A 12843-nucleotide genomic window follows, 5' to 3' on the forward strand; every position below is an offset into this window, starting at 1 on the left:
TGCAACGCAGGGCGTGGGCCACAGAGAAAGCACATCTAGGAGGGTCACTTGAATGTGATATACCCTGATGTGATGTCTGCCTGCCATGTTTCTCTTCTATAATGTGTACTCAAGTTGCCTGGCAACAGACCCCCACCTCTGTGGCCTTTTGTCAGGATTCAAAAGTAACTGTGGACTTCTGCTTTAAGACTCAGATGAAGCAGACCAATGGAGAGGGGAGCCTAAGGGCAGTCACATGTCCCCACCAACAGCCCGACAGCATCACTCACATGACACCTGCTAAGGGACCAAGATACAGGCTGAAAATAGGGCACACAACGAAAGACAACCCAAAGAATACACTGAAGGGCCATGATTAAACTATGGAGAAATCAACACGCAGAAAGCAAAGGAGAAAGAGAAGCGAAGCCCATAGAGAAGAACTTTGACAATGAGAAGATACAGAAGGGGGAATGTCAAGGAGGGTAGGATCAAAATAGAGTTGGATAAATCAAGGGTGGAAATATATTAGATCAGTTGGATAAGGGTTCACTAAAGATTTGGGAAAAGTAGTTTCAACACACTGTTCCCATGATAGGAATGAGAAGTACGGAAATGGCAAAAGAAGAGAAATGGTAGCACTGGAAGAGGTAATGGGGTCAATCAAGCGGACGTGAGTGTATGCAGGCAGGAAGGCATGACAGACAAGGGGGCTGGCACGGGGAGGAGGAGGGGATGGGATACAAAGCTCTGATGAGAAAGCAGGCCTGCAGAGGAGGAGAGTGAGTCCTTGTATATGCCAGGAAGTCGGGATAGACGGCTTTTGACAGTTCCATAAAAACATTACATAGAACGAAAAGCTGTAAGCTGTGGATGAGAGAGACGGCACTGGCTATGAGCTCTGAGGAAGGTGACAGCCTGGGCCACACTGCAGTGGAGCAACAAAAACAGCTGGAAATGGCAAGCTGAGGCTGTGGAGAGTGTGCGGGTCACATCCAGCTACCTGGCTGTGATCTCTGGCAAGCTCACTGCCAGGCAAAGGAAAAGGCACATGACAGGATGAACCACGCAGGCTTGGCACAGCCAGGAGCAAGGACACGATGCCCAGTGAGAGGTGTCTGATCATAATACAACCTTCTCTGGGCACAAACACCAGCATCGGGGAAGGAGCTGACAGACTTGAGACGAACCTCTAAGAACCTCTAAGAACAGAATCGGGAGACTCAGACGTGACACGAACAGGAAAATAACAGGCGACAGGCAGGAGGAAGGATTTTAGAGTTTGAGGTTTCACATACTATGTTGCTGGGATGATGAGAGGAAGACTGAGGCACAGCAGTGGAGGAATGTGCAGAGCCCCCAGGGTGAGAATGTCACCTATAAGGAAGGCTCCACTCATGTAAGAAAGTCCCAGAAAAACAACCCATAGAAGAAAGCTGTTCCAAACCTTCTATTTGCCGACATCCAGCAATACTTCTCTCTTGTTCTGGCTGCAGTAGCATAATGAGTCTTGGCCTTTGGGGAGCAGTCCCCCTTTCCTGGGTCACAGCAGAGAACTCCAGCCCATCTTCTTATTTGGTCACTGTTGTAGGAAACAAAACAAAGATGAGAGGCAATCCTGATGCTCTGGAATCCAAAAATCTTCCCAGTAAGACAATACACACCCATGAAAGGCAAAGGACAAGTCCCCAGCAAAAGCAAAGATCAAAGGCATTTGAGAAGCTCACATGAGTGCCTGAGGGCTTCCTAGCCAGTGGGCTCTTTTTAAGTGAGACCGGAAATGACACAAGGAAAGGTCTCATGCTGAATCATCACAGTAAATGCCATTCTACAGAGGACCTCTAAATTTTCAGAGAGATATTTTTATACCCACCACCTCCAGAAGGTAAAATCTTCTAGGAGTGAGAAACTAATGTGACTCCATTTTTTAAAAAGAAATACATAACAGCAGCTTCTACCTCAAGGCCTGTCCTAAGGAAGGAGGCGTGACCCTTGTCCTTGGAAAAACCCACAGAGCACTCAGAGTACATACCCACCCTGCTGAGTTGTTTGTCTGTAAATAATAGGAGAGGTCTGCGGAGCCAGGTGTCCCTGACTCAGTTAGGCTAGGTGAGGACCCATGCAACCCTCCTAGCAACCTTCAATCAGCATAAGACAGGGAAATACCTGGAATGCCAGATGACCCCCAGATAGTTTATGGTGGTTGATAACATGTTGGGAAACATGTAATTTAGCACGTACACCCCTCGTGGCCTAAACCAATCAGTTCAAACGAACCCCCCTCTTGTACTAGCCAATCACCCCTACCCAACTTGTTCCTGCCAGTGAATATGCTAATCAATGTTAAGAGTTATTGTTTGATTTTCCCACGGTATGGAATGATTTGCTATGTGATGTTGTGACGCATAGAGTATCCCCCAAAACCTATAAAATCTCACTGAACAAAGGACCAGGACTCACTCCCTGAGACCGCGCATCGGGACGGTTGTGAGTCCAGGCTCGAGCTTGCAATAAAGACCCTTGAGTGCTTGCATTGGATTCGGCTCCTGGAGGTCTATTGGGGTCCCACGAATCTGGCATAACAGGAGACAAACATGACAAATCTTCAACATTTGGATGTAAATATTATAACAAAGCCTACATTTTCTACCAGATGTAGTCACCAAAAAAAGTATTGAAGCCAGGCACAGTGGCATACATCTGTGATCTCAGTGATTCAGGAGGTTGGGGCAGGAGGATCACAAGTTCAAGGTGAACCTGCCTTAAAAATTTTCAAAAGGACTATGGATGCAGCTATTTAACAGAGCACTTGCCTAGCATGTGTGAGGCTCTGGATTCAATCCCTAGTACTGCCCCCCTCAGCAAAAACTTTTTGCTAATTTAATTTATAATCATTCTGTTTTTCTTCTGAATCATCATCAAAGGACGGAGCCAGAAGACAAGGGGGCCAACCTTTGCACAGGAAACTCATATAAGGAAAAAAGGCTATATTAACCAACCACCACCCAGTGGCTAAAAAGAGCACACACTTACTACCTAACAGCTCTGGTCTACATTAGTGTGTGGGTAGCGCTGCTCCTCCTGAGCCTCCTGGGGAAAATCCACTTCCTGCCCCTGCCAGCTGCCAGAGGCACCAGTTCCTCCACCACGCTACCAGCAACAACTACCAGCAGCCACCCAGCTCTGTGCCTTTGTGCAAGTCACACCCTCCAGCTGTACCTTTGGCTTCCCTCTTCAGGACTCCTGTGATTAGCCCAGGCCCATCAGAATAATCCAGGGTAATTGTTCCCATCTTAAAGTCCTTTTGAATCACAATTCTTTTTCACCACTTAAGATTCAGGTTCTGGGGACATCTTTGGGGAGCCATTACTTTGCCTACCACATTACTTTGCCTTCTCAAAGCCAGCAAAGGCTCAGCAAGTCACCCACTGCGGTGCCAGCAGTTGCACAACATAGCTCCAACCAAATTACTTGTCATTCAGCTTCACAGCGCCTACATTCTGGGCGCTGACAACTTTTCAACCTGCCCCAGTCTCTAGAAAAGGAAAGGTTAGGATGCAGCAGCAGAGAGGGACTGTGCAGAGAGGAGCAAAAACGCTGTCTTGAATGTTTGTTCCAAGTCAAAGCCTACAGACAAGAAAGAGAGAAGGAAGAGCCCTGGCTGACAGGAGAGATGCTAGAAAGAGCACCACAGTAAGCGCATTGTCTGCAGAACAGGAACAGTGTGACATTTCATTTCCCTTAAGTTTTAAAACCCAAAATGCTTTAGTGCTTAAATTACTTGATGAAAACCACCATTTCTAGGCTCAGTTCTCCTTTAACAGAATGTTTTTCTAGTAAAATTGTAAAAAAAAGGAATGGACCACTTCCATTATCATTTTATGAGGCAAGAAGATATCAAGGAGGAAAAATGAGCATGGGAGTTCTTTTTAAAATTTCCAGTTAGATTTTGTTGAGAACTGAATTTAATCTAAAAACAGAACTATTTTCATTCTTATTGATCCTTTATTCTTACTTTTTACAGGGTACCAGGGATTGAACTCAGGAGCGCTTGACCACCAACCACTGAGATACATCCCCAGCCCTATTTTGTATTTTATTTAGAGACAGGATCTCACTGAGTTGCTTAGCACCTCACTTTTGCTGAAGCTGACTTTGAACTCCCAATCCTCCTGCCTTAGCCTCCCCTGCCTCAGCCACCCAAGCTGCTGGGACCACTGTGCCCAGGTGATCCTTTATTCTTATTTCATACCTTCTATTAGTTTTGTTTTCATATAGTTAACACATTACTTCTATTTAAAATTAATACTAAGTGTTTTCTTCCTATTGTGAACAGACCTTTGTTTTTTGCAGAAATATGTGCTAACTTGTTACTGAGGACAGTAGTAAAACAATGTGTTAACTTATCTCCTTTTCAGTCACTTCATTAAAAACTTACTGATAATAAATAAGTCTCCTGCATGCTGGTGACTTAGCTAATTAATGACAGTTTTAGAGTTTGTTTACCAGGACACAAGCCTCGCATGTTTAAATATTGCCTAAGACCATGCAGCATACACTGACAAGCAGTCAATCATCCTGATCTCTAGATGTGTGCCTGAAATCCCTGCCCCTGCGATTGGCAAAAAAAGAGCTCAAGAAGTAAGCGCTGAGAGGAGGAATGAAGGAACACATGAACGTTTTAAAAAGAAGCAGGAGGCTGTGCAACCCCCGCCCCCTTCATAAGTTTTGCAAGATGAAGGACAATCATGAAGCAGAGGAGGAGCAGTTTCCTCATAAAGAATAGTGAAGTGCTGAGGTGCTCTATAAGGGGGGAGGGAGTTGTCCTATGTGGTCCTCCGGTAACTGCAGACAACATCTCTGCCCCAGCACTGTCCACTGGCATTCAGGGTGACATCTTGTCTTTCTTTTTCCTTTGTTTTAATTAATAGCTTCTTGCTGCTACTGACCTGCAGGGAGAGGGGAAATGCTGCACCTTCTCCATACACTTTGGGGAGGATCTATGTGTTCAATTTTGCTACTAACCTTAAGTCTTTCACACATTAAATGCTGGATGACATACCAAACTATAGCTAATTTAACAAATCTAGTGTCAAGAAAAAAAATGAAAATGTAAAACCAAGTTGTGAGCTGTCCCGGGAAAAAAGTAAGTTAAATACACACACCTTCCAATTAATCTATTTAATTTTTTTTAAAAATGTGAAGACGCTAGAGACAATGATTTCTTTTTTCTTTTTTTCTTCAGGCCACACACAAACTACTTGATCTTAACTAAAAATACTGATGCCATTCTGGGCAATTTCGACGCAAATACTGCTTAACGTCAACGAGGAGCAAAGTTCTGAATCGCTTTTGCATCAGACGACAAAACAGCCACCCGTCCTTTGCTCCCTGCCACCGCACTGGTGAAAGCTGCCCCGCCTGGCCTCAGGGTCCGCCAGCGCCCGCGACTGGGGTGCCCGCGGCAGTGCCTGGAGGGGCCGCCGCGCTTGCCCCGCGTCAGGCTCACCGTGGTGCGTCCCGGCGCCGTGCTCGTCCCGCGGGCACCTCCGCCGCCCCGCCCCGGCCCTCCGCCGAGGCGCCCCGTGCGCGGGAAACCAGGCCCGCCAGGAGGCCACAGCGACGGCCAGGCCCGGCGAGCGGGCGCGGGCAGCTGGCCCAGGGCCACGCAGGCCGTCGGCGGCCGCAGGGCGGTGTCCACTGCGGCCCGCCCCGCCCCGCGGGGCCTCTTCCCGGCTCCTCGGCCTGCCGTTGGCGCGCCACGCCCCTACCGGCACGCACGCACCATCCACACTGACGCACGCACGCGCATCCCTCACGTGCCAACGCGCACGCGCCGCGCCCCGCCCCTGCCGGCACGCTCCTCCGCGGGGCGCGCTGGGAAATGCAGTCCCGCCGCGCCTTTCTCCTGACGCCTCGGGCAGGTGAGCGCGCTCGGGCGGAGCAGGACCGCGCGGGCGGAGCAGGATCAGCGCTCTGCCCTGGTCTGGACCCTGGGTCCGCCCTGCCCGCGTGCTATGGGCGTTGTTCCTTTCAGGCTCCACTGTACACAGTTCGCTAATAAAACACCGGGTGTGATGTGTGCATTTCGGCCCTGGGATTGGCCCAGGGGCTCCACCCGAGCTACTCTGCTACTCTCACCCCGCCCCGCGATCCCGCCTCGGCGCGGCCAGGCTCCGATCTGGCTCCTTAGCCATGGCTGGTGCATGGCCTCTTCGCCAGCTGGCCTGGCGGTACCGCGCTGGGCCTGTTCAGGCGATTTCTAGTTCGCTGCTTTTCAGGGTGCCGACCTTAGGGGTCACTCGAGTCCTTGTAGTTTGGCCTTGTGGTACAGCATTTTTTCTACCTATTCTGTTTTCCAATAAATATGTGCATAGGTTTTTAAAAATCAAATGCTTAAAGGCTCTAAATAAAAACAGGAAGTTCCTTTTCTGCATCCATTTTTAGATATGTAAGCAACTCTGACTTTGGACTGTCCTCAGTATTTTTAATTACTTCATTTTTCAGCTGTAGATGGACGCAGTCCCTTTATTTTATTTCTATGTGGTGCTGAGGATGGAACCCCGTGCCCCACACATGCTAGGCAAGCGCTCTACCGCTGAGCCCCAGCCCCTTAGCATTTTATTCATCAATTTGAGACGTTGTTTTAAATTTCTTACTATGCTATTGAGAATTTTGTCTGCCTTTCTTCTTACCACATCCTTAACTCACAATGGATATGAGTATGAATATGTAATGTAGTTCTCACAAACTTTGGTTAGGTACATTCAGTGTTTCATTGTGATAACAGTCTTTCCTACTGAGCCAAAGACAATTCTTTGTACAATTTTTTTTGCTTTGTTTGTTTTTTAACAATCACTTTTGGGGGGCTGAGGTTGTGGATTAGAGCGCTTGCCTAGCACATGGGAGGCACTGGGTTCGATCTTCAGCACCACATAAAAATAAATAAAATAAAAGTATTGTGTCCCCCTACAACTAAAAAAAAAAAAAAGTTTTTTAAAAAATTACTTCTTTGAACTGGGCACAGTGGCCGACGCCTATAATTCCAGTGGCTTGGGAGGCTGAGACAGGAGGATCGCAAGTTCAAAGATAGCCTCAGCAACAGTGAGGCAGTAAGCAACTCAGTGAGACCTGTCTCTAAACAAAATGCAAAATAATAATAATAATGAGGAGGAGGAGGACTGGGGATGTGGCTCAGTTTTGAGGGCTTTCGCGTTCAATCCCTAGAGCCAAACAAAAAAACTTTTTTTTTTTTTTTTTTTGGTTTGGCACTAGGGATTGAACCCTGAAGCACTTTGCCACTGAGCTATATCCCCTCTAAGTTGCTGTGGATGGCCTCAACTTTGCTCAGCCTCCCAAGTCACTGGTTTTACAGCTGAATGGTCTTAAACCCGCGTACACTTCTACTTCCCTCAAGGTCTAATCTGCCCAGCACTCTTAGCGCTTCCTTTTTCCTGCAGCAGCTGACATCAGGGGATTTCCCTTGACGTCCTGCATTTCTCATCTCAACTATGTTAAATCTTCAGTGTCCTGGAAGTGTTTCTACTCATTTTCTTGGTCAATTTTTATCTTATTACTTTCCACAAAATGGTCTAAATAATCTATATATGTTACTTTTTTTTTTTTTTAACAATTTGCATTGTTCCTTTGCAAAGTTGGAGGGACAAAAGCTCAGTGACCATTATTTTTTTTTAATATTGTTTTTTTGTTGTAGACAGACACCATACCTCTAATTTATTTTTTTTTAATGTGGTGCTGAGGGTGGAACCCAGTGCCTCATATGAGCTAGGTGAGTGCTCTACCACTGAGCCACAACCCCAGCCTGCCACCACAAGTTACTATGGTCCTAACATTCTGCATAGAAAATTATTTTTTCATTTGAACACTGAAAACAAACAGTGCTAGATAGAAAATGAGCAGTGTTAATGGAGAAGTCTTGCTTCATGCCTATTAATGTTCCTTTGTATATAATTATGTACCACCTCTTTAGAACTGATTTCTACAGGGATGCAGGTATAGCTCAGTGGTAAAGCACTTGCCTAGCATGTGTGCAGCACTGAAATCGAGTCTCAGCAACTCAACAGCTAAAAAAAACATAAAAGATTTATGCAACTATTTCATGGTGATAAATACTTTAGTTCCAATAGTCTTAAGAAATTACCAATTTGGATCAATCCTTAGATACTGTTATTTTTAGAAATTTTCTCCATGTCTGTTTAATTCTTTCAATTTTCTCTTCTTTCTGGATCCTTGAATAATCTGGTGTTGAAATTTTGAAACTGTACAATTATCTTACCTTTTTTTTTTTTTCCTTTTAATTCATGGCTTTTTCTCTTGGATCTGTTTTCTAAAGAGTTCCTTTGGTTGTTTGTTTGTTTGTTGTTTATTTGTTTTTTAACCAGAAATCGTATTCAAGAGCCTCAACCACTGAGCTACATCCCCACGCCTTCATATTTTGAGACATGGTCTCATCACTAAGTTGATAAGGCTAGCCTCAAACTTGATGTCCTCATGCTTCAGCCTCTCACGTCACTGGAACCACAGACATGCACCCACCATGCTCAACCTTCTTTTACTTTTAACCCTTTTGTTATGATCTTTAATTTCCTAAAACCCATAGCTTCCTATTCTTTTTCCCCCCATGGGTAAATCATCTCTCTCATGAGTATTAAAATTTTAAAAATACAAATTTATACCATAATGAACACACTTGTATCCATCACCATTTTGCTAAAAAATCTTAGACATCAAATATTATCTGTAGTTATCTATTGTTTGGTAAACTGTTTCGTTTTTTCAATTAGTACTATAACTAGGAAAAAAAAAAGAAGAAGAAGAACCTACGGAGAATGGAGGACTCAACCCACAGCACAATTCATTCTTTTTTATAGTTATTTTTTTATTTTTTACTTTTTGGTGGACATAACATCTTTATTTTATTTTTATGTGGTGCTGAGGATCGAACCCAGCACCCCACGCATGCCAGGCAAGCGCGATACCGCTTGAGCCACACCCCCAGCCCAAAGCAGGTTTTATATAGTATGAACTATCATAAGAAAAGATGGGCAGAAATTAAACGAATATTTGTTTCAATGTCAAGACATATGTAGTGGGCTGGGGTTGTGGCTCAGCAGTAAAGCGCTCGCCTCGCACATGTGAGACCCTGGGTTCAATCCTCAGTACCACATAAAAATAAATAAGTGAAATAAAGGTTAAGAAAATGTAGCATTCATGACTCTGGTAAAATTTTCTAGTAGGGTAGCAACAAATCATACAACAAAGGTTTAGAACAAATAACTTTAAGGTTATTTGCCTTTGTCTTAAGGTAAGACAGTGATGTTTAACAGGAAAATTACTTGTCTACTCCAAAATATTAACAACAAAATAGCAAACTGTACAGGAAATTTAATTACACAACTTTGCATTTTTGACTCCTCAGTTTTAACTTTTTTTTTTTTTTTTTTTAAATAACACATGCTCCTTTCACCCAGAGCTAAGAAGTAGTCTACCTGAGAATTTAGTACAAATAATTGGGATGGTAGTTCTAGAGAGACTATAAAATGACTATACTACTTGTCAGTACAAATCCTGGTGACAATTTTAAGATAGCTAAACCTTACTGAGAGGTGACAGGGAGGGTCTACAAAATATTCTCACCTTGTCCCCCCATGGGGCCATACCCACCTTCCTTCTTTTACCTGAACCTGCTCTTTGGCTGCAGGGAGGACACTGGTGAAACACATTCTTCTCCTGAGTAGATCAGAGAAACATCCTGATCTTGCTGCCCTACTATGTAAGTTTGTCACTTCTGGATTCACAAAATGGCAGTCATTGATGTGCCCTCTGCCTGAGCTCTCCCTACACAGGACTTTACCTGTGTCTGCATGAGAAATAATGGGGAGAAAAGAATACTGGCTAGATTTCTAACAGCCTGGTTACAGGAACCAGTGACTTCCAAGGTTAAGTGATGGAGTTCACTCAAGAGGAGTGTATGATGCTGACTCTTAGAGAAGTCTGTACAGAGGGGCAATGTTGGAAAACTAAAAATCTCACCACAGTGGAATATCAATTACACAGACCTTCTGTGAACTCCTCCCAGATCAAGAAGACATGAGAGGGGCTGGGGCTGGGGCTGGAGCTCAGTGGTAGAGCGCTTGCCTAGCATGTGTGAGGCACTGGGTTCAATTCTCAGTACCACATAAAAATAAACAAATAAAACCAAGGTATGCTGTCCATCTACAACTATAAAAAAAATTAAAAAGAAGACACAAGAAGTATTGAAAAGGAGAATTCCCTAGGCCATCTGTCCACACTGGAAGATCAACTTAAAGCCAGAGGGCCAACTCCTATGCAGAATATTTTGGAAGAGAAACCATCCAATGGAGAGCAAACAGGATTCATAATGAACGACTGGTGCTCCACATTAGAAGACGGGGAATGTGTTAAGATTAGAATGCACCGCAAGACCCCAGAGGGATGTTTGAGGCAAGTGACATACACCCAAAAGGAACCAATATCTCAGGAGAGATTATGTGACTATCATGAGTTAGAAGAAAACTCTAAACTTAGATCAGAACTCATTTTTTTTACAGAGTGTTTCCACGAGTAAACATTGCCATAAATCTTATTCAGACAGTGAACATTTGGGGACACAATTCAATTGCAAACAATTATGAGAAAGACTCTCTAAGTGAGAAGCACTATGAAAGTCATTAATATGATCAAGCTCTATGGATCATAAAAAAATCTAAAACAGCAAGAAGAGAATGAATACACATGCCGCAAACCTGGTCTGCACTTCAAACACAGTAACATGCTTTCTACACACAACAGTTTTCACATGATAGGAAACTCTCATGAACACATCAAAAAGAAGAAAACATTTTGTCATCATTTGCCCCTTAAGTAACAAGAACAGATTCATACTGGTGAGAAACAATATGAACGTGATCAATGTGGAAAAGCCTTTAAAAGGAAATCCAAGCGAGGCGCGGTGGTACACACCTGTAAACTCAGCAGGAAGCTGAGGCAGGAGGATCACAAATTCAAAGCTAGCCTAGTAAAAGTAAGGTACTTAGCAACTCAGTGAGACCCTGTCTCTAAATAAAATAGAAAAGAGGGTTGGGGGTGTGGCTCAGTGATCGAATGCCCCTGAGTTCAATCCCCAAAAAAAGGAAATCTAATTTTATTTTGCACAAAAAAAAGTCACATGGGTGAGAAAAAAAATATGAATGTAGGGAATGTGAGAAGATATTCAACAACTCCTCCACCTTAAGGAGACATGTAAGAAGTCACACTGGAGAGAGACCTTATGAGTGCAATCAATGTGGAAAAGCTTTCAGTCAAAAACCATCTCTTAAGGCTCATGTGAGAACTCACATGAGTGTGACCTAGAGAGAGACCCTATGAGTGTGACCTGTGTGGAAAATCCTTTGGCGCAGCTCTTACCTCATAGAACACAAGAGAATACATGCCGGGGAGACACTCTATGGGTGCAGTGACTGTGGGAAAGCCTTCAACCCCAGCTCTCACAAGGTTCACAAGAAGACACACACTTGAGGGGACTTTTTTGATGCAGTGACTGGGAAAGCCAGGGGCCTCTCATCCCTCAGGATTCATAACAGGACTCACCCCAGGGAGAAGGCCTACCAAAGGAAGGAGTGTGGGGAGGCCTTACCAGTTCCTCTTCCCTGAGGAAACAAGTAGGAATTCACACTGGGGAGAAACGCTACAAATGTATCCAATGTGGGAAAGCTTTCAGAGCCCTTCACTTACTATACACAAGAGAATTCATGATGAGACAGAAACCCTGTATGTGTTGTGTGTTGTCATCTTTTTCATTGTCTAATGGTGCACTTCAAACTCATTATTTGGTCTTTCTTCTCTAAAATTAGCATTTAAGGTTAAATATGGCCCTGAAGACACTCCTTTGACTTTATAACACATTTTGTCCCAGGTTAATATATTTGAATATTGTCTATTTGTCATGATATTTTTGATCCTTGACTATATACAATTCCATAGTTTTCACATGTGAAGTGTTTCAGTTGCCTTTTTGAGTTCTGAGTTGCTGCACTGGTTCACAGTATCTGGAACACTTGAAGCTACTTTATTGGTGTTTTCTTGAGAGTTGCCATCAGGCCCAATAAGGCAGATATTGCTTCTGGCCTAACTGCTCATCCTTCCTAACTAATATAGCCAAGGGTGACAACATCCTTCTTTCCTGACCAATCAGAAATAGACTAGTATCACTGAACCCGACTATTTTGTTCTTTTTGCAAAACTTTGCCTTTCTACCTTCTTTCTTCTGCCTTCAAAGGTACCATTTTTGGAGCTGAGAGAGACATCTATCTTGTGCCCAGGAGAATGACAACTGATGCCTAAAGATAATGTAGAAGAGCTCCTGCTTCCTCAAAACAGCTTTGTATAGCTGTGCTAGTCCTCCTCCCTGCTTATTACCAGGACTCTCTTTTTTGGGCAGTGCTTGGGATGAAACCCAGGGCCTAGGCAAGTGCTCTATCACTGAACTACATCCCCAGACCAGGACATCTTTATATGTGAGAAAAATTAAGTATACTGCTTTTTTTTTTTTTTTAAAGAGAGAGAGAGAGAGAGAGAGAGAGAGAGAGAGAGAGAGAGAGAGAATTTTAATATTTATTTTTTAGTTTTCGGCGGACACAACATCTTTGTTTGTATGTGGTGCTGAGGATTGAACCCGGGCCGCACGCACACCAGGCAAGCGCATTACCGCTTGAGCCACATCCCCAGCCCCAAGTATACTGCTTTTTAAAAAACAGTATGTGAGTGCAATCAATACAATGTGAGTGTATGTATTTGCAAAGGAATCCAAAAAGGAAGATGGAA

The 12843-nt window shown here is 44.0% G+C and overlaps 2 protein-coding genes across 11 annotated transcripts in view; one reads left to right on the forward strand and one right to left on the reverse strand.

The window, feature by feature from the left end:
• Window positions 1–12843, reverse strand: part of Znf10 (zinc finger protein 10) — a 66271-nt gene that overhangs the window by 51937 nt on the left and 1491 nt on the right. For 8 of the 10 annotated variants that reach the window (XR_011708416.1, XR_011708423.1, XM_071615798.1 and 5 more), the window contains exons 1-3: window positions 5489–5654; window positions 2440–2552; window positions 1427–1561 (exon numbers count right to left, since the gene is read on the reverse strand). The gene's annotated coding sequence lies outside the window, so the exon portion shown is untranslated. Of the gene's footprint in view, window positions 1–1426; window positions 1562–2439; window positions 2553–5488; window positions 5655–12843 lie in introns of those variants that run through there. The other 2 variants (XR_011708420.1, XR_011708422.1) reach the window with 2 other exon arrangements.
• On the forward strand, window positions 10382–11827 carry Znf891 (zinc finger protein 891). The gene is given in 9 exon segments (XM_071611741.1): window positions 10382–10561; window positions 10563–10613; window positions 10615–10743; window positions 10745–11044; window positions 11185–11364; window positions 11366–11414; window positions 11417–11650; window positions 11653–11736; window positions 11739–11827. Coding segments are annotated over 9 exon segments (1296 nt in total).

This window comes from Marmota flaviventris, chromosome 1, assembly GCF_047511675.1.
Source record: "Marmota flaviventris isolate mMarFla1 chromosome 1, mMarFla1.hap1, whole genome shotgun sequence".
Classification (NCBI taxonomy): Eukaryota; Metazoa; Chordata; class Mammalia; order Rodentia; family Sciuridae; genus Marmota; species Marmota flaviventris.